At 41.4% G+C, this 20,357-nt stretch overlaps 2 protein-coding genes across 2 annotated transcripts; both read right to left on the bottom strand.

The window, feature by feature from the left end:
* Positions 1-643: 643 nt before the first annotated feature.
* Positions 644-12,164, bottom strand: LOC114170735 (endoglucanase 17-like). Its single transcript, XM_028056283.1, has 4 exons — positions 11,990-12,164; positions 1,209-1,334; positions 965-1,122; positions 644-882 (listed from the first exon to the last, which is right to left on the bottom strand). The coding sequence occupies exons 2-4, from the start codon at positions 1,329-1,331 to the stop codon at positions 750-752; spliced, it is 414 nt and encodes a 137-aa protein (XP_027912084.1). The 5' UTR covers positions 1,332-1,334; positions 11,990-12,164; the 3' UTR covers positions 644-749.
* Positions 6,126-7,253, bottom strand: LOC114170237. The gene has a single exon (XM_028055728.1). It carries the CDS (start codon positions 7,251-7,253, stop codon positions 6,126-6,128), a length of 1,128 nt encoding a protein of 375 aa, XP_027911529.1.
* Positions 12,165-20,357: the final 8,193 nt, after the last annotated feature.

Genomic DNA, 20,357 nt, shown 5'->3' with positions numbered 1-20,357 from the left:
CACGTATCTTTTGTTAGGAATCCAAGTGTGAGTCTAAGTCCCACATTGACCAGAAATGAAAAAGTCAAGCACTATATAAGAATAAAGACCCATAAACCCATTGCCTTAAGGTTTTGGGTTGAGAGTGGTGTCAGTGTCTTATGTGGTTAGGCTCAAATCTCATTGGTGTTGTTCTCCCCAATGAAACCCCCTCTGTAAAACCTGACAAGTGGTATCAGAGCCGATGGTTAATGCCGGCTCAGACGAGTGCAGTACCAGTATGGTCCTAGTATCGAAAGTCTTCCTGGCAAGAGTCCCAGGTAAGGGTTCCAGGTAAGCGTGTCCCATTAAGAATAACGGTGGTACAGAAAAGGGCAGAAAAGGAGTACTCGTAGTTGGGCAGCTTTCGCTGGAGAGGGAGTGTACCAATGTGGTTGAAGGGACTCACCCTTGAGGGGGAGATTGTTAGGAATCCAAGTGTGAGTCTAAGTCCCACATTGACCAGAAATGAGAAAGTCAAGCACTATATAAGAATAAAGACCCATAAACCCATTGCCTTAAGGTTTTGGGTTGAGAGTGGTGTCAGTGTCTTATGTGGTTAGGCTCAAATCTCATTGGTGTTGTTCTCCCCAATGAAACCCCCTCTGTAAAACCTGACATCTTTTTCTCTTCAGAAGTTGGTTTCAAATTCTTCAGAAGTTGAACACACTATCATTGGACATAACATACATACACATACATAAGTGTGGTAGCAATAAGGTTTCTAAGGCTTAGTGGTACTGGTACTGGTGTCTCAAATGAACTTCACCTGGGGTATACTGGGTGGAAGAGAAAGAGGTCCCAGGAATTATGGAACAAACGAAATTGTCCGCATGGCCCTTGTAGTCATGGAGGGATTGTACCCTTTGAACCAGGAAAACAAAAACTATAAATTAGAAAACATTATGTTTATAGTTTTGTTTACAGTACAGTGAAGGATAGAAACCTTGGAAACAAGTATTCTTGCTCCAGAATGCTTGTTATCTCACGCAAAGGTGTTGTCAAACTCTGCAGCTCCAAGGATCTGGCCATTAACTTTAAGTTTAGGTACATTGGATTCTTGGTAGCCTTGTGCAGCGAGGCAGCACCCCACAACAGCTCATCCTACCATATTATTCACCAACAAATTTTGAGTAATAAGTATGTATCCTCTTGCTAAACTGAACATCCCTTAAAAGTTGAAAGCTTACCTGATAACCAAAGTAAGAGCAGTAAAAGGGGCACACAAAGGGTTTCAAGGCATTGTTGTAGGACCCCCTGTACTTTTCAGCAAACTGGAATAACTGTGTTGTTCGCTCTAATTTATCTATCATTATCTGAGGAGTGTCAAGCGAAAGGTTGGTTCCATTTAGAAAAGAAGCAACGAAAAAAAGCTAAATACTCTCCCTTATCCAACAACGATAGCAAAACTAGTTGGAAGTCATTTTCATTCACTTTTACTTTATAAATAAACGAATATTCAAAACAAAATAAAAAATGCGTATAAGAAAAACAAATTAAAACCTTCTACGATCCTTTATACAACACGGGACAGAGAAATAATTAAAACACATTCACAAGATAAAACTAAGCAATGAAAAAAAAACACTCACAGTTGAGCAAGATCAGTGTGTATCCTCTTTTGCCCTTACAACTACTAATAGCAACAATACAATCGTAGGGAGCAAAATCTTCCATGGATTGAGCGATATGTATAAGAATTCAGGTATTCATTAAGTTAAAATGCACTTGGAAGAAAAACCGACAAAAACACGCACACTAAATCCTAAATACATCTTTAAAACAACACGTAAATGCATATAAATACCATAAAAGAAATGTTTCGGGTGTAGGGACCAAGAGCCTACTAAGAACCTCTTCAATTTTACTCCCTCCTTCTCGAAATCTCCTTTCTTCACAACTGCGGTAACTTCTTCTCCAATGCGAAATTAAGATCCTCACCAACCTACCTTTGGGCCCTATTTATAGTTTCCAATGTGGGTCTGTGATTAGGGTTTCTTAATCATGGCCCAATGATCCTCTAATCAAAATTACTGACTTGTTTAACGTTAATTAATCCAGTTGACTGGTCTCATTTGGCCGTTCGACCGATGGCCGCTTGATTAGACTGGTTATCTTTTGATTTTAACAACTTAGTGAATAATTAATCTATACAGCCGATCGACCGATTGTCACATATAAGACGCTACGCGAACCAGCTAGGAGACTGATCGATCGATGGATCTCTATGGGTTGATGCGCGATCGACTTGGGGGCCAATCAAACGATTGTCCTTTACAAGTTAAAGCGTTGTTCGTGTGGGACCGAGCAACCGATGGTCCTTTATAGCGATGCGTAATTCATACGTAGGGCCGATCGACCAATGGTCCCTTACGAGGTAATGAATGGTTCGTTTGCGAGACCGATTGATCGATGGTCCCTTACGGAGTACCATGTAATTCATACGTAGGACCGATCGACCGGTGGTCCTATATAGTTCATCTGTGGGGCCGTTCGACCGGTGGACATGTTTTATATACGAGCCCTCCCAGCCTTGTTCGATGGACCGGAGGACTACACATGGCCGATGGCCCGATGGGGCATACGGTACACAAGCCCCCCAGCCTTGAGCGATGATGAAGGTGGAGCGAGAAGGTTTGCAAAGACTGTAGTGCCGATGGGCCGAAGGGGTTTCTTGACAGTTATCTTGCTTCGTAGATCGTGCCTGTCAGTTAGGATGCGAAGCGTTGTGAAGTACGGGCCGTTGATCTACGCGTGATCGTGTGGTCCTGGTGCTGCCACGTGTTCCTAGGCCTTTCTATAAATAGGTGTGTGTGGCCTTTCTTCTCTCTTTCTACCCGAGCCACCGATCGTCTTCTTCTTTCTACAGGTAATAATGTCTTCCAGCGCATCGAGTTCAGACGGATCCTCAGGTGGGGTGGTCGAGGTGTCCGGGGGCGACGAGGTTCCGATGGGGTAATGATCTCGGGGACCTGGTGGAGCGAACTAAGGTTTTTAGTGACGAGGTGGAGGACGGGTTTCTCCGGGTAAAGGTGTGTGCCAGTAATGAGAGGGTCTGCCATGGCAAGGGAGCGGCGAAGCTAGAGTTTTTCTATGTCTATGCTTGCCTATTCCACGATCTGGGTCTGACCGTGCCGTTCGCCGATTGGCAAATGGCGGTTCTACCAGAAATTCAATACGCACCGATCTAGATACACCCGAACACCTGGGCGTCAATGCAGGCCTTTGAGGTTCTCTGCCGAATGGCTGGTCTGACAGCCACCATGCCTCTGTTCCTGCACTTCTATAAAACCCGACCCACCACGTCCAAAGGTTGGGTTTCCTTTCTTGGGGTGAACAAGAGTTTGTTCACCCTCTACCTTGCCTCGTACAAGGGTTTCAAGACCAACTTTCTCAAGGTTGCGATTCCCGGCCGGGGCAGAAAGTACATATTCGATGTGGATGGTCGGTCGAAGTTCCCCCTGTACTGGACGGCGTTTCCTCCGCCTACTGATCCCTGGACGGAGGACCGTTTAACCCCCGCCGAGCGGGCTGACCTAGCCGTCCTCAAGACCCTCCCCGATAAGATCCCACCGAGGCCGCTGCTCCAATGCCTCCGCTCTCTGGACTTGTCGAGGGCGGTTTATGGTTAGTTGTTCTGATCTTTCCGATCGTTGTAGGAGTTGCTATTAACTTACGCGTTTTTTCTTGTTTGTAGATATCATGGCCCGAACGACGATCTCCAATGCTGAGTTCATGGCCCGCGCCCTTCAGAGTGTTCCCGGTGGTCCCTCGACGGCTCCTTCTCCTGCAACTAATGCGTCGACCGGTGCCTCAACTGTTGTCACCCGGCCTCGATTTTTCGTCATCCCCCCCAACTCTACTATTCTTGTCGCTGCGGTGAATAATGGAAAAAAGACTAAGAGGGATGACTCCCCCGCTGGTCGATCGTCGAAGAGGAGTAAGAAGGCCGAGGCTTCCGAGTCCTTGGCCACCGCCTTCCTCAGTAGCGAGGTTCGGCTTGAGGAGGAGGCCTTCTTCCACCTGGGTCATCGCGTCAAGGACATGCTGAAAGACGTATCTAAAGAGGAGGCTTTGCGGAGGGCCGAGGAATTGACCCTTAGGTTGCCTGCAATATATACCAAGTTTCCCCGGGCCGATCGGAGCAGGATCGACAGCCTAGAGAAGAAGCTCGCGGCGACAAGAGGTGAAGGCTTCCACATCGGACTTGAAGACCCAATTCGATCGGATGAGTGTCATGAAGGCCGAGCATGCTAAGTGCGTCGGCCTACTTAAAGCTTCTGACGAAGGAGTAGCTGAAGGCCAAGGAGGCGGTCGACGAGCTGCGAAAACTTCAAAGGCGCTTTGATGACTTGTCATTGGAGCATTTGGTCGTCGTTGGATCGGCTGCTGACTAGCAGAAGAAAGCTAAAGAGTATCAGGCTGAGTTGCGTATTGCCGATGAGCAAGTCTTTGCTCAATACGAGACGGGCTTCCAGAACGTTGTCGATTAAGCCGTCTTCTTCTACCACTGCTCCCCCGATCGGTTCAATGTTCACTTAGGGTTGGTTGAAGGGAAACTGGAAAGATTTTTCGACCGGCTTGATGAAGCGACCGCTCCTCCTACTGATGACTCTTAGTTTAATTTAATTTTGTGTATATTTTAATATAACCGATCGAGTTCGATCGGCCTTGTGGTCGATCGCGCTCGATCGATTATTAGGCCATTTTTTGACAAACATTTACATGTATATGGCAAGTAACTTTTTCCTTTCTATCTGTTGGTTCGATCTTCTTTTATCGTTGTTGCTGGCGATCGGCCGTTTGATCTTTATTTATCGTTGTTACTGGCTATCGGCCGTTTGATCTTTATTTATCGTTGTTGCTGGCGATCGACCATTCGATCTTTATTTATCGTCGTTGCTGGCGATCGACCATTTGATCTTTATTTATCATTGTATGTTTGGGGCGGTCGGCCTATCCTTTAATAGTTTGATGTTAACGCGCGGGGCCATCGACCCATTTTGTAAACTTAGTGTTTGAACAAGTGTGACGATTGGCCGCTATTTTGTGTTTGACTTCAATCGGGCGATCGACCCATGACTTCTTACTTAGTCTTATTTCTTCTATCAATTGTGTTGTTGACTTGGTTTGATTGTTACGCTTACGACACAAACGGTCCGACTTTATTACGCATTCATTTTTTAATTCCTTTAGATCGTTGGCGTCGTGCCTTGATCGTAGCCGACAGCTCGTGTCACTTATTTACCCGTAGGGTTAATTAGATCGCTCGGATCGCTGTTGACCGAGCGGAGCTTCCTCGTGGAAGCCCGCACCTTGATCGGTCAGGCTTTGCTCGGGTCCCATAGGGAGCCCCATCGATCGGTTAGCTGGAGTGGCGTTAAACACTTGTTTTATTGATAGTGTTATCAACAGTAATACATTTTTAAATGTGAAGCGTTCCATGTATTCGATATTTCCTTGTCGCTCAGGTATTCAAGCCGATATGCTCCGTTCTACAAGCTTTCGGTCACGCAGAACGGTCCTTCCCAGTTCGGTGCCAACTTCCCTTGTGTTGATTTCTTGCGCGCTTCGTTCATCTTCCTTCATACCAGGTCTCCTCAGATGAAGCTCCTCGGTTTCACCTTTGCGTTGTACCTTCTTGCCACTATCTTCTTGCATGTTTTGGCTCGCACGGCTGCTCTTTCTCTCCGCTCGGTCGTCCAGTTCAATTCCTCTCGCATGCGTCCGCAATTCACATCAAAGTTTTGCATCTCCCGCCGAAGGGTCTATTCTCCTACTTCAATTGGTAGCATAACATCTGTTTCGTACGTCAGATTGAAAGGGGATTCTACGGTCGTCCCATGCGGAGTGCACCGATAGGCCCAAAGGACCTGCGGAAGTTCGTCCACCCACGCTCCCTTGGCTTCTCCCAATCTTTTCTTCAGCTCCGCCACTATGACCTTGTTCATGGCTTCGGCTTGACCATTAGTCTAGGGATGCTCGACCGAGCTGGTTAGATGGCGTATCCCCACTTGCTTATAAAAATCCCTTAACTTCTTATCGATGAACTGCCGGCCGTTGTCGGTGATGATGGTATGGGGCAGGCCGAAGCGGCAGACTATGTTTCACCACACAAACGAGTGGACTTGCCGAGCGATGATGTTAGTTAGGGCTTCTGCTTCGACCCACTTGGTGAAGTAATCTACGGTGACTAGTATGAACTTCTTTTGTGCTCTGCCGATAGGGAATGGACTGACGATGTCCATGCCCCACTGTGCGAACAGCCATGGGGCCGTTAGGCTGTGTAGTTCGGTCAGAGCTCTCTTGACATTGTTTCCATGGGCTTGGCAACCTTTGCATTTTCGTATCATAGCCTCACAGTCCTGCTCCATGGTCGGCCAGTAGTACCTTACCCGGAGTATTCGTGCTTTCATCGTCCTCCGTCCGGTGTGCGTCCCGCAAATGCCATTGTGGACCTCGTTCATGACGTATCCTGCTTCTTCCTCCGACAGGCATTTGAGGAGCGGCGCGGTGAAACCTCGTTTGTATAGATCCTCTCCGATAGTGACAAATCGGAGCGCCCGACGTTGCTCGATCGACTTCAGGTCTTTTCTGGCATCGCTTCTTCTCAGAAGTTCCCGCACATCACTTATCCAGTCCGCTGGCCGATCGACTACTGCGCATTCTCCTACCGAGGGTCTCATCAGGGTTTTCCTGATGATGGTTTTCAGCTGACCTTTCTCTTTTCCCTCTGCCAGCTTGGATAGCCTATCGACTCTGGCATTCTCCGCTCGGGGTATATGGTGGATAATTACTTCTTCGAACTCTTTCATGGCTTCAACCATCTTATGATAATATTGCAGCAGCAGATCGTCTTTAACTTGATACTCCCCTTGCACTTGCCCGACCACGAGTCGCGAATCAGTGTTACATTTTAACCTTCTGGCGCCTAGATCCTTTGCTAGCCTCAGTCCGACGATCAATGCTTCATACTCTGCCTGGTTATTCGACGCTCTGAACTTGAATTGCAGGTAGTGGTCGACCGTAAAGCCACCCGGTCCTTCAATGACAATCCTTGCTCCTGCATTGCGTTTGTCCGACGAGCCATCGACGAAGAGGACCCATGTTTGTTCCGTCGGGGAGATCGGCCCGTGGAGTTCTGCTGCGAAATCTGCCAAGTGTTGCCCCTTGACGGATCCTCTCGGCTGAAATTTAAGGCCGAACTCGGAGAGCTCGACCGACCACGCAATCATCCTCCCGGCTAGATCGGGCTTCCTGAGTATCACCTTTATCTACTGAAATGCCTCCTCGCATTGGTCGTCGCATTTATCTACGGTCTGCTTCTTCATGATCATCAGGATCAGCTTGATCTTCTCTGTTAGCTTGGGCAGGAAGCGCGCAAGGGATGTCAGACGCCCGACCAACCGTTGGATCTCCTTCAGATTTCTAGGGCTCTTCATCTCAGCGATGGCGGCACACTTGTCAGGGTTGGCTTCGATCCCTCGGTCAGTCAACATGAACCCCAGGAATTTGCCGGTCGGCACTCTGAACACACATTTCTCCGGGTTGAGACGCATGTTGTACTTGCGCACTTAGTGGAAGACCTCCTTTAGGTCGCGAACGTGACCCTCGACCGTCTGTGACTTTACGACCATGTCGTCTACATATACCTCCATGGATCGACCGATCTGCCCTCTGAAGACCCGATCCATAAGCCTTTGGTAGGTCACCCCCGCATTCTTCAGACCGAACGACATGACTTCGTAGCAGAAGTTGGCTTGATCGGTGATGAACGCCGTTTTAGATCTGTTTGGACCATACATAGGGATCTAATTATACCCTAAGTATGCGTCCAGAAAGCTTAGGAAATTGTGCCCCGAAGCTCCATCCATAAGTCGATCGATGTTGGGCAAAGGGTATATGATGAAGGATTATCTTGTTCCTTTTTAAGATTATTGAATATGGTGTGAGTTGATTAAGAAAGCTAAGTGAAATCCCCACTGGACATTAAGATAGCAAGCTATCTAGATGTGAAGGTTCCTTTCACAAAACTCAAGAGAAGAAGATGATGGATTGATTCAAAACGAAAAGGAAATCGAAAGCACATAAACCATAGAAAACCAAGAACAATTAAAGGAAGAAGAAAACACAAAATGGAAAGGAAAGAAATGGTAAAAATGTGAGAAGCACGCCACTACAAGGCTAGGCTAGAAGCCATGGCAACCTTGAAGATGAGTGGATGTGTGCGGCCACTTGCTATGCAAGATAAGGCTTAAAAGTATTCACTCCCTAGGCAGGAAACTCTCACAAATGGTTAAGACACAAGAGTGTTTTTACTTCAAAATGTTCAACCCTTTTACATGTCTAGGAGCACCCCTTATATAGAAGAGTTTAGGAGCCTCTAAGCAAATAAAAGATTGCCAACTTTTGGGACATTACGTCAGGATGGATGCTCGGCATATCAGCTGATGACCATGCAAAGAGGTCCTGGTTTTCCAGGATGACCGCGCCCAGGAGTTCCTCCTCGTCCGGCTTCAGAGCTCCCCCTATCTTCGTGACTTGGCCTGGTTGCATCCCGATCGAGATCTCCTTGGTATCTCCCCCAGGTTGAATCCGATCCTCCGTATTCGTTCGGGGATCCAAATCAGTCATGGCAACCTCCGATCGGTGTTGTTTTCTAAGGCGGCTGTAGGGGTAATCTTTAACCCAGCTGCGTAACACTGCCTGGCAATCTGCTGGTCCGCATGCACGGTGCATATCGTCCCCTTATCCGACGGGAACTTCATGGCCAAGTGTAAGGTTGAGACGATCGCTCCAAAGGCATTCAGGCAAGGTCTTCCTAGCAAGACATTGTAGGAAGTGTTAGCTTCAACTAACAGGAATCTAACCCTTACCTCTCGGCCGTCTCTCCTCGAGCCGATCCGGGTGTGGAGGTCCAGGTAACCCCTCGTGTCTACCCGCTCGCCCGAGAACCCAACGATCTGTTCGTTGTAAGGGACGATCAGGTCCTCAAACAAGTTCATCTTCCGAAAATTTTTCCAATATAAGATGTTGACGGAGCTCCCTTGATCCACCAGAACCTTCCCGATTCCATATTTTGCTACCTCGATGGAGATGACCATAGGATCGTCATGATCAGGATCGGGAGCCTTGAAATCCTCATCGGTGAAGGTGATATGGGGCATTGACCACACCTTCTTTTCTACCAGATGGACCAACTTAAGCGCCCGGACGTGCCTCTTTCGAGTACATGAGCTCGATCCTTCTCCAGCGAATCCTCCCGAAATGGTATTGATGCAACCCCTTATGGGCTTATCCCTGCTCCGGCTACGACTCCTCCTCGGGTTCGGTGGACTCTGGACGACTCCCTCCTTCGCCTGTCAGGCTCCTGCTCTCTCCATTTCTCCCACTTGTCCGGTGCCTGCCTTCATGCTGGGCTTCTGTTCCTAACCGGGCTTCGCTGGGGGCGATCCTGCTAAATGTACTTCTTCAAATGCCCTTGTCGAATAAGCTCCTCAATCTTTTTGCGGAGTGTATGACATTCCTCCGTGGTGTGGTCGATCGTCCGATGATACTGACAGTGCTTATTGTTATCGACGTCTGGAGGTGGAGGCTTCTTTCTGGATGCTGGAAGTGAATCGGTGCTGAAGGCCTCCAACAAGATCTTCGCCCAGGGGACGACCAAGGGGGTGTACGTTGTGAACTTGGGCATTTTCTTCTTGTTGGGCCGAGCAAGGGGTTTGCTCGGTCGAGGGGCGCTCTTCTGGGATGCTGCATCTTCCTTTTCCCTCTTCTTCACCGTAAACTCCTGCACGTCTTCCATCTGTATGAACTTGGCCGCTCGCTCCCTCATCTCCTCCATTGTTTTTGGCTTCTTGCAGCTTATCTTATCTGCAAACACGTCCGGCTGCAGTTCGTATGAAAAGTGATGTCGAGCGATTTCGTTGCTGAGGTCTTTTATCTTGACCGACATGCGGTTATATCGATCGAGGTAACTCCTCAGCGACTCCCCATCCTATTGGCGAATATTTACCAAGTTATCTACCGTCAGGATAGCCGGCCTCAGGGGAGCAAACTGCGTGCTGAACATGGCCTTCAGAGTGGCGAAGGAGTCGATGCTGTTGGCCGATAGCTCAGAGAACCACTCCAACGCCTCTCCGGTCAGGGAAGTCGAGAAAACGCGGCACCAGATCAGGTCACTCACGGCATGGAACATCATCTGGTGGGTGAAGACCCGCATGTGGTTGTCAGGGTTTGTCATCCCGTCATACTTGTCGAACGTCGGCATCTTCCATCTCTACGACAACGGGGTCTCCAATATGAATTGGGTGAAGGGGAAATTCCCCGACGCGTGGATCTGTTGTAGGGAAGGGTGACCTCCCTCGTTGGCCCCAAAACTCTTGGCCATCATGTGAGAGATGTTTCCCCTCAATGCGTGCGTCTTTTCCACCCTCAGGGGCTGCGATTGCTCCTGTCCTGTGGGAGGCAAGCGACTTTCCATCCGCTCGACTTCCCGATGCTGCTGCACACTGCTCAGTCTGAGCGGATCGGGCACAGTGGGGGTCGAAGGGATACCTTCCTCCTTTCGCCGAAGGGCGGCGTTCTCCTCTCGCAGAACTTGCATCTGCACCTCGTAGTTCCTCTGCATTTCATCCATCCTCTGTTGCATCGCCCTGATCATTTCCCTTGTATCTGCTTGATCATCCGCCATTCTTCCTCCGTCCACGTTGCTATTTCGGTTTCTTGTGGTCACCATAAGGGTGTATGGTGTAAAGAAGACTGCTCGGCCCCCGGTGGGCGCCAAAATGTTTCAGGTGTAGGGACCAAGAGCCTACTAAGAACCTCTTCAATTTTACTCCTTCCTTCTCGAAATCTCCTTTCTTCACAACTGCGGTAACTTCTTCTCTAAGAAATCTATCTCCTCGCTCGATCGGTTGAATAGACGATCGGGGTACCTGTCTAAAAGGCTCCGATGTTTAAGTCAGTTGATGGGCCGATTGGTATATGAGTGTAACTGCAGTAATAAATGCGAAATTAAGATCCTCACCAACCTACCTTTGGGCCCTATTTATAGTTTCCGGTGTGGGCCTATGATTAGGGTTCCTTAATCATGGCCTAATGATCCTCTAATCAAAATTACTGACTTGTTTAACGTTAAATAATCTAGTTGACTAGTCTCATTTGGCCGTTCGACCGATGGCCGCTTGACTAGACTGGTTATCTTTTGATTTTAACAACTTAGTGAATAATTAATCTATACAGCCGATCGACCGATTGTCACATATAAGGCCGCTATGCGAACCACCTAGGAGACTGATCGACCGATGGATCTCTATGGGTTGATGCGCGATCGACTTGGGGGCCGATTAAACGATTGTCCTTTACAAGTTAAAGTGTTGTTCGTGTGGGACCGAGCGACCGATGGTCCTTTACAGTGATGCGTAATTCATACGTAGGGCCGATCGACCGATGGTCCCTTACGAGGTAATGAATGGTTCGTTTGCGAGACCGATTGACCGATGGTCCCTTACGGAGTACCATGTAATTCATATGTAGGACCGATCGACCGATGGTCCTATATAGTTCATCTATGGGGTCGTTCGACCGGTGGACATGTTTTATATACGAGCCCTCCCAGCCTTGTTCGATGGACCGGAGGACTGCACATGGCCGATGGCCCGATGGGGCGTATGGTACAAGAAACATTGCATTTCATAACCGAAAAAATAATCAACAATCACAGCTAAAAACAAGTCAATTGTTAAAAAAACCAATAAATGTCAGAAAATCAAGCAAACATCATCACGCACAAGCAACTAAACGCGGGAAATCTTTCAAATTAAGCAAAGGATAAAACTCCTAAAACAAAGAGAATGTGTTTGTGCATGTAAGGAATAAGTGTGTGTGTGTGAGTGAGAGAGAAAAAGAAAGAGAAACAAGCAAAGGAAGGAGAAAGTTGAAAGTAAGAAGAGGATAAAAATGCAAGAACCTCGACGGCAGCAACGAAAGGATGACGAATTTTGAGGAGGCAGTTATTGCGGAGCTCCTATGGATGCGAAACCCTAGAAGGAGAAGCGACGCGGTTGTGGTTGAGAGGAAAACAAATAAAAAAGCGAAGGAACGACGGAAGTGTACAGTGCTGCTTACGAACGAAGGAACGAACAGAGCTCCCATCAGCATTTTTTTTATTTGATTTTAAACTATGTAATTAATTACTATTGTTCAGTGCTGCTTGCGAAAGTGCAAGGAAACTAAACAAAATAATAGTGTTTTTATTAATTCTTCTAATATAAATATTTAAATTTTAAATGAATTTTTAAGTGTATAATTAAATTAAGTTAAATATTCGTATTTTATAAATAAAATACATACATACAATTTGTTTTTATTTATAATATATCATAAACAATTTATTTCATATTTAAAATGTTTAAAAAATTAAATAATATAAAACAAATTATACCATAAATATAATAATATATATAATAACATGTAACAATATAAATTAATTAATAATCCTTTTATTTGAATAAATTAATATAAAAAATATAAAAAAGCAGTGTAAAGATAATAAATTTTTTATCAAAATAATAATTAATCATTTGATTTTTTAAATATAATTAATAAGAATTGTTTTAATACCTTTTATAATAATATTTAACGGAAAGAAATATATTGTATTAGTTAAATTTTAGTTATTATTTTAATATATATATATATATATATATATATAATAAATATAATTAACAAATAAAAGATTAATTTATATAAAAATAAAATATGTTTTGATAATTTGTTAATATATTGATAGTTTTTATAAATTTACTTAATAAATTCATATTTTATAGAATAGTTTGTATATTATTATTTTTAATTACAAATTCTATTTATTAGCTTTGGATTTGCAACAAAATCATTAATCATAATTAATTAGCTACCATACTATGTTGTATCTAATCTCTAATTAATTATAGCTACAATTTAGCTACCATATTATGTTGTGTTTAATCCCTAACTAATTAGCTATAATTTAACTACTATATTATGTTATGTATAATTTCTAACTAATTAGCTATAACTTAGCTACAATATTTATGTTGTATTTAATCCCTAACTAATTAGCTACAACTTAGCTACCATATCATGTTGTGTATAATCCCTAACTAATTAGCTATAACTTAGCTACCATATTTGTGTTGTGTTTAATCCCTAACTAATTAGCTACAACTTAGTTACCATATTATGTTGTGTCTAGTCCCTTGCTAATTAGCTGCAACTTAGCTACCATATTTGTGTTGTATTTAATCTCTAACTAATTAGGTACAACTTAGCTACCATATTATGTTGTGTATAGTCCCTCGCTCATTAGCTACAATTTTAGTTTGTCGCTAATCCTTCGCTAATTAGCGACAAATTAGCGAGCACAATTTTTCCTCGCAAATTAGCAAATTTCTTGTAGTGCAATGACATTTTCCAAAGACAATCCTCTAGGTGATTTCCAGCTTTTGGCAAGATCTTCAGGTTCAGCCAATGGGTTCTCATTTAGGTACATCGATCAAGAGCTTCTTTAAAATATTCTTCATCACCTGCATTTGTTTTATTTGACTCAAAAGGGTTCTCCTCAAGGTCCACAGTTTCATCAAAAACAACATGCATAGATTCTTCTACATTCAAGGTTCTTCTATTAAAAACTCTATAGGCTTTACTAGTAAATGAATATCCTAAGAAAATAGCTTCATCTGCTTTAGAATCAAATTTACCCAAGTTTTCTTTTCCATTGTTTAGGACAAAACATTTACATCCAAATATTTTTAAATGTGCTACATTAGGCTTTCTTCCTTTAAACAATTCATAAGGGGTAATTTTCAATATTGGTCTAATAAGCATTCTATTTAGTACATAACATCCCGTGCTCACAACATCAACCCAAAAATATTTGGGCACTTCATATTCGTTCAACATTGTGCGAGCTAATTCCTCTAAGGATCTATTTTTCCTTTCTACAACTCCATTTGGTTGAGGAGTTCTAGGTGCAAAAAAATTATGCATAATTTTGTTTTCTTCACAAAAGTTTTCAAACGATTCATTTTGAAATTCTCCTCCATGATCACTTCTCAAAACTTTAATTTTCAAATCTTTTTCATTTTGAATCACTTTTGCAAATTTCTTAAAAGCTTTATAGGCCTCACTTTTTAGTGTGAGAAAGAAAGTCCATGTATATCTTGAGTAATCATCAACAATAACAAGAGCATAGTAATTTCCCCCAAAACCTTTTGTCCTTGAAGGACCAAACAAATCCATATGCAAAAGTTCTAAAGGCTTTCATGTAAAAATCACATTTTTTGAATGAAATGATGATTTTACTTGTTTTCCTTTTTGACATGCATCACATAGTTTATCTTTTTCAAACTTTATTTTTGGCAATCCAATTACTAATTCTTTAGAAATTAGTTTGTTTAATTGTTGCATGTGAATATGAGCAGCTCGTTTATGCCATAACCAAGGATTTTTTTCTTCTTTAACAACCAAACAAGTTATATCACTAGATGATGCAGTATCAAGAAGTAAATGTTATTGTGTCTCATACCTTTCAAGGCTACTTCTTTGGAGTCCTTTTGATGAATAGTGCAGTAGTCACTCTCAAATATTACTTTGAGTCCTTTATCACATAATTGGCTTATGCTGAGAAGATTGTGCTTTCATCCTTCCACAAATAGTGCATCCTTGATCTCCAAAGTATTTCCTCCACCTACATCACTCGTTCCAAGTATTTTTTCCTTTGTTGTTATCCTCATATGTAATAAATCCTTGTTCCTTTCTTTTAAAGTTCTTAAACTTCGTTTTGTCTCTAGTCATGTGTCTTGAACAACCATTGTCAAGATACCACATTGATCTTCTTGATTTAGAAGTCATATGCAAAATAAGGAAACAATTCATTTAGGTCCCCAACAACTTGTTTGGGTCCTTGGGGTTAGAAGAAAAATATCTACTTATGAATAGGCACCCAATGATACTTCCGATTTGGAACACCAAAATGTTTAATATTGCATTTATTTGAAGTATGACCCTTTTTCATGCAATAAAAACAAGTAGCAGTATGTGCATATGTATTCAAAGTATAAGAAGTTCCTTTTCTACTTAAACCTTACGAGTTCTATTAGTTTTTTTTTCTTATTATGAGTATGAGCATGTTTGATCTTATTTGGATTTTTCTTGAGATCAAATTTTTCACAGTTTTTATTTTCCAAAGCATCTTCAAGATGTTTCTCCAAAATACATATATCAAACATGTAACTTTTACAGCAAGCACATTCAACCGTTTCTTTTTCTTTATTTTCTAATATTGAAATTTTATTTTTCAAAATTTCTTCTTCTTCAAGAGATTTTTCAAAGTTACGTTGCAAATCTTTAAAATCAGATTTTAACTTTCTATGAGTAGTATCCAATTTACTAGATTTAACAAGTAATTGTTGAAATGTGCATCATACAGATCATCATAGTCATTTTCATAGCAAGTAGAATTTACCTCACTGTCAGAATCATCGTGATTATCTATCAAACAGATTTCGAACAGGTTTTGAATGGAAATATACTTGTTGGAAGAGTCCAGATGATCCATCTCCAGGAGACTTTTCTCGGGTTTTAAAACTCTACAACTATCCTGAATTTTATATAATGAAGGGAACACAAAAGTGGTTCAGGTTTGGACCTTGGAATGGCCTACGTTTTACAGGATCACCAAGTGTATATAACAACACCATTTTTTATATCAATATTTGGAGAGCTATTTTTCTGAAAAGTACAGAATCAGGGAGTTAGGAATGGTTTAGGGGTTTTGGACACCCTATGAGTCAGTCTTAGGTCCAACTGATTTGTGGAGATCCTTAAACATTGGGGTAGAATTAACTGGGCCTTACAAAAGTACTTCTAATTTAGTTCTTAAAATTTTCTATTGGCTAACATTTTGAATTGAATGGATCTTTACAAGGGCAGAGGTAAGATACAATTCGTAACTCGTTGAGTATGAGGCACGACTGATTGAGTGTAAAGAAAATAGAGGAAAAGTACATACCATATGTAACGCAAATTTTACTATACAAATTGTTCAATGAACTTAAAGCTTAGAGAATGAAACATTTAAATATTGATAATGACAATCATTCACAGAGAGGAAACTGTTAGTTAAAAATAACTAGCATGGATTTAGTTAAAATTAATTAGCATGGAGATTTCTATAACTATAGCATGAATTAGTTAAAAATAATTTAACCGCAGGAGACTGTTAAAAATAAAAATTCAATCGAACCATGAAGACTTTTAAATGGTAATCATTTTACACTTTGATTTCATTCAAATGTTTGGTAAACGTGAAACCAGACTATGTAAGTCAGGGCTTTTAGCTTATACAATTACTTTGATATTGAAAAACTAACACCAAATTACCAAGCAAAAATGTTTAAATTACTCTTAACATTATTTTTGTAGTCGTGTTTTAATTTGTTGCTGTATTTTATACTGTTTGGTGTAACGTTACATGCGGACGTGATTTTATTCACTACAAGAATTTACTGTCTTTTCTTCGAATAAAAACGGATGTCACTACCAAAAAACAATGATAATTGGATGAGAGTGTGGTTCAACGACAACATGGACTACGTCTATTACCTATATGCAAAAGTCGTTTGCATAATGGAGACAAACACACAAATAGAAATTTGCTAAATAGTAACTGAAATCAATAATTGAAAAATTCAATTACAGTTAGTGACCAAAAGTTACTTTTATAATTTAGTAACCGAAATAGTATCAAATTTTTAGTTACAATAAATTACTCACTAAATTGATTACTAAATAATTATTAATTATACTATTTGTTTTATTTTAATTTTAGTTTTATTTATTTTTTATTTCCCCCTAATCTTTGGTTCCCTCCAAAATTTCACAATTTTATCCCAAATGAAAACTCTTTTTGCATGGACAATAATAAATTATCATCGGACTTAAATTTTATATTATCACAATCTTTGGACTTCTAGATTTTTAATAATTAGCTGAGTAAACTGTATTTTTTCTATTCTAAGTATCTTTAATTTGCTACTCATATTTTATAACATTATTCTAAAGGCATTCATTGGTTTTTAGAAAAATCATTGACAGAACAATGCGAAGACAATTTGGACGTCCAAATGTTTGATCTATTCACCATTACAACAGCCACTAACAACTTTTTCGATGAAAATAAAATTGGCCAAGGTGGTTTTGGACTTGTATACAAGGTAATAGTTTTGAGCCTAGTAACTAAATAAAAGAACATTGATATATATATATATATATATATATATATATATATATATATATATGGGTTAATTATGATTTTAGTCCCTCAAGTATGGGTAATTTTTGGTTTTAGTCCCCCACGTAACGTTTGGTAATATTCAGTCCTCCACGTTTTAAATCTAATAGAATTGGTCCCCAATTTTAAACTCCGTTAATTTTAATTCAGACGTGTCTAACGGATGGCCACGTAAGGATCCCGTTTTCAGTTGAGTAGAATTGATGAACAACACGTGGTCTTGATATTATGAGAAGCGTTTTAAAAGAGGGATTTGGGGGTCATTCTAAAACCCTAAAATTGGAGTGTGCGTGTTGTACGCAGAGGAGCAGTGGTTCGAAACCATTGGCAACCAAAATTGAAGTTTGAAGATCGTTTTAGGGTGATGAAAAGTGGGAGCAGAGGGATTCATTGTACGCAGAGGAGTAGTGGTTCGAAAATTTCACAGACATGTTCATCGTCGTCGGATATGACTTCCAAACTGTGTGGGTGTGGGGAAAGATTACTGCTCCTAAAGGCAACGACTGTGAAGAACAACGGGAGATTATTTTGGAGATGTAGAAATTGGGCTGTAAGTGACAATGGTTTAATGATTGGGCGAACTTGATTTCGTTTGATGTGTTAATGGTTTTGTTTTATTTATGCAGTCCAATTCTCACTGCAATTTCTTCGAGTGGTTTAATGAAGAGGATTCGAAATATGAAGGGAACGCACCGGACTTTGAAGACAGTGGTAGAAGACGAACTGAAGAAGATGAAGTGTGTTTGGAGAAGGAGAAAGTTATAGTGGAGTTGATTAAGAAAAATGAGAAATTGAAGGCGAAATTGCAAGAAGAGAAAAAGTTTGGGAGATTCATGCAAGTTTTTTTCCTTTTGTCGTGGACATTAACAATTATCTTTGTTTTTATGTTGCTGTTCAAGTTGAATTGCAACTAGTTATTTAGTAACTTTTATTTAGCTGTGATTAGTTATGTATGGAACTTTAATGGTTAAGTAAGTTTGAGGTAACTTCTGTTGGGGAAGTGTTTTGTATTTGTAATATGCCAGTAATGAATGAAATGAGAAGTTCAATTGTGTTTTACATGGTTGTGTTTTATCCTGTAATTCAATTGTGTTTAACAACTGTGCTGTAATTAAATAGCAGTGGTTATATGGTGTGACTTTTATCCTGTAAGGTTCCCTTTGATGTTAACAGGATATACATTTAATTGATTTCATCAAATTATTCCATACACGAATTTTTACTGCATTATCACAATACACAAGTACTCCATACACAAAGTTTCACTGCATTATCACAAAACACAAGTAATCCATACACGAATTTTTACTTCATTCACAAAACAGAAGTAATTCATACACAGGTTTTAATGGACACCAGACATGTGGTCCACAATCTGAATAAAATAAGTTTAACTACATTCAATAAAGTATTGGACACCAGACATGTGGTCCATACATCTGAATACAATTTTGCTTTAATCCAAAAAGTTGTCCAGTATGATATTGCCCACTGCTACAAAAAGTCGTCCACCATTAAAAGCAACCAAAACAGTTTGATTCCTCCTTGTATTTCACGTGGGTTGAGCAGAGGTTGCAGTACTTGCTTGAGACCCTATCACTTGTGCAGTCATGCTTCTGGTTTGGGTTGTTGGTGGTCTTTCTCCCTGGTTCACGTTTGCAGCAACTCTCAGTCTGGGTCTTCTTCTACTACTGCAGCTTTGGGTAGATGGTCCTGCAGCGCTGCTAGGTGCACTAGCACTTGGAGTTCCTTGCGATTGTGCCTATGAATTGGGTATGTTTTACAGCTCCAGATTTTGTTCGTTTCAATGAAAAAAAAATTAAATGATAGGTCCAGTTTGTGTTCTTACCTTTCTGTGCCTGATTCCCCTTCTGCAGCTCCTAATGTTGTGTCCCATCTGCTTACACCTGCTGCACTTCATGATAAGATTTTTCTTTGATAGCTTGGAATGACTGACATGTTCATCAGCTTCCCTTCTTCTTAGTTTTTTGGGTCTCCCTGGTGGTGTTTTATAAATTGGTGGGAGTAGTTCAAGTTGAGTGCTTTTAGGCCATAATTGTTGTCCATTGATTGGGGTTATTTCTGGGCTATAGCATGCCTCATATGCATCTCTTTTGTAATATGGATGCACATATGCTTCAGGGTTTTCCACCTTATAATTAATTGCTGCTACAGCATGTCTACAAGGTATGCCTATCAAATCCCAAAAGTAACACGTGCAAGTATGGTTACTCAGATCTACCACAAACTTCTCCATGGTGAACCCTTGTGTGACTTCAAACTTTGCACCCCCTGCCCACACTGGAAGCCAATTGCCACTTTTGTCCACTTCCCTATCAAGCCTTTTTTGTGGCTTAGGCATAACATTACCAGGATATGCATTTAATTTTTCTCTTAGTGTTGCAAATCTACTCATTGTGTATGACCTAATCCATTCCATCATACTAATTATTGGTTTATCCCTAACTAATAAGATAGTACTATTGAATGACTCAGACAATGATGAAGGATTATCTTGTTCCTTTTTAAGAATATTGAATATGGTGCAAGTTGATTAAGAAAGCTAAGCGAAATCCCCACTGGACATTAAGATAGCAAGCTATCTAGATGTGAAGGTTCCTTTCACAAAGCTCAAGAGAAGAAGATGATGGATTGATTCAAAACAAAAAGGAAATGGAAGGCACATAAACCATAGAAAACCAAGAACAATTAAAGGAAGAAGAAAACATAAAATGAAAAGGAAAGGAATGGTAAAAATGTGAGAAGCACGCCACTACAAGGCTAGGCTAGAAGCCATGGAAACCTTGAAGATGCGTGGATGTGTGCCGCCACTTGCTATGCAAGATAAGGCTTAAAAGTTTCACTCCCAAGGGAAGAAACTCTCACAAATGGTTGAGACACAAGAGTGTTTTTACTTCAAAATGTTCAACCCTTTTACATGTCTAGGAGCACCCCTTATATAGAAGAGTTTAGGGGCCTCTAAGCAAATAAAAGATACCTAAGG

Source organism: Vigna unguiculata, chromosome 11 (assembly GCF_004118075.2).
Source record: "Vigna unguiculata cultivar IT97K-499-35 chromosome 11, ASM411807v1, whole genome shotgun sequence".
NCBI classification, from domain to species: domain Eukaryota; kingdom Viridiplantae; phylum Streptophyta; class Magnoliopsida; order Fabales; family Fabaceae; genus Vigna; species Vigna unguiculata.
The sequence above is the reverse complement of the archived record's forward strand: the minus strand, read 5'-3'. Positions and strand labels throughout refer to the sequence as shown.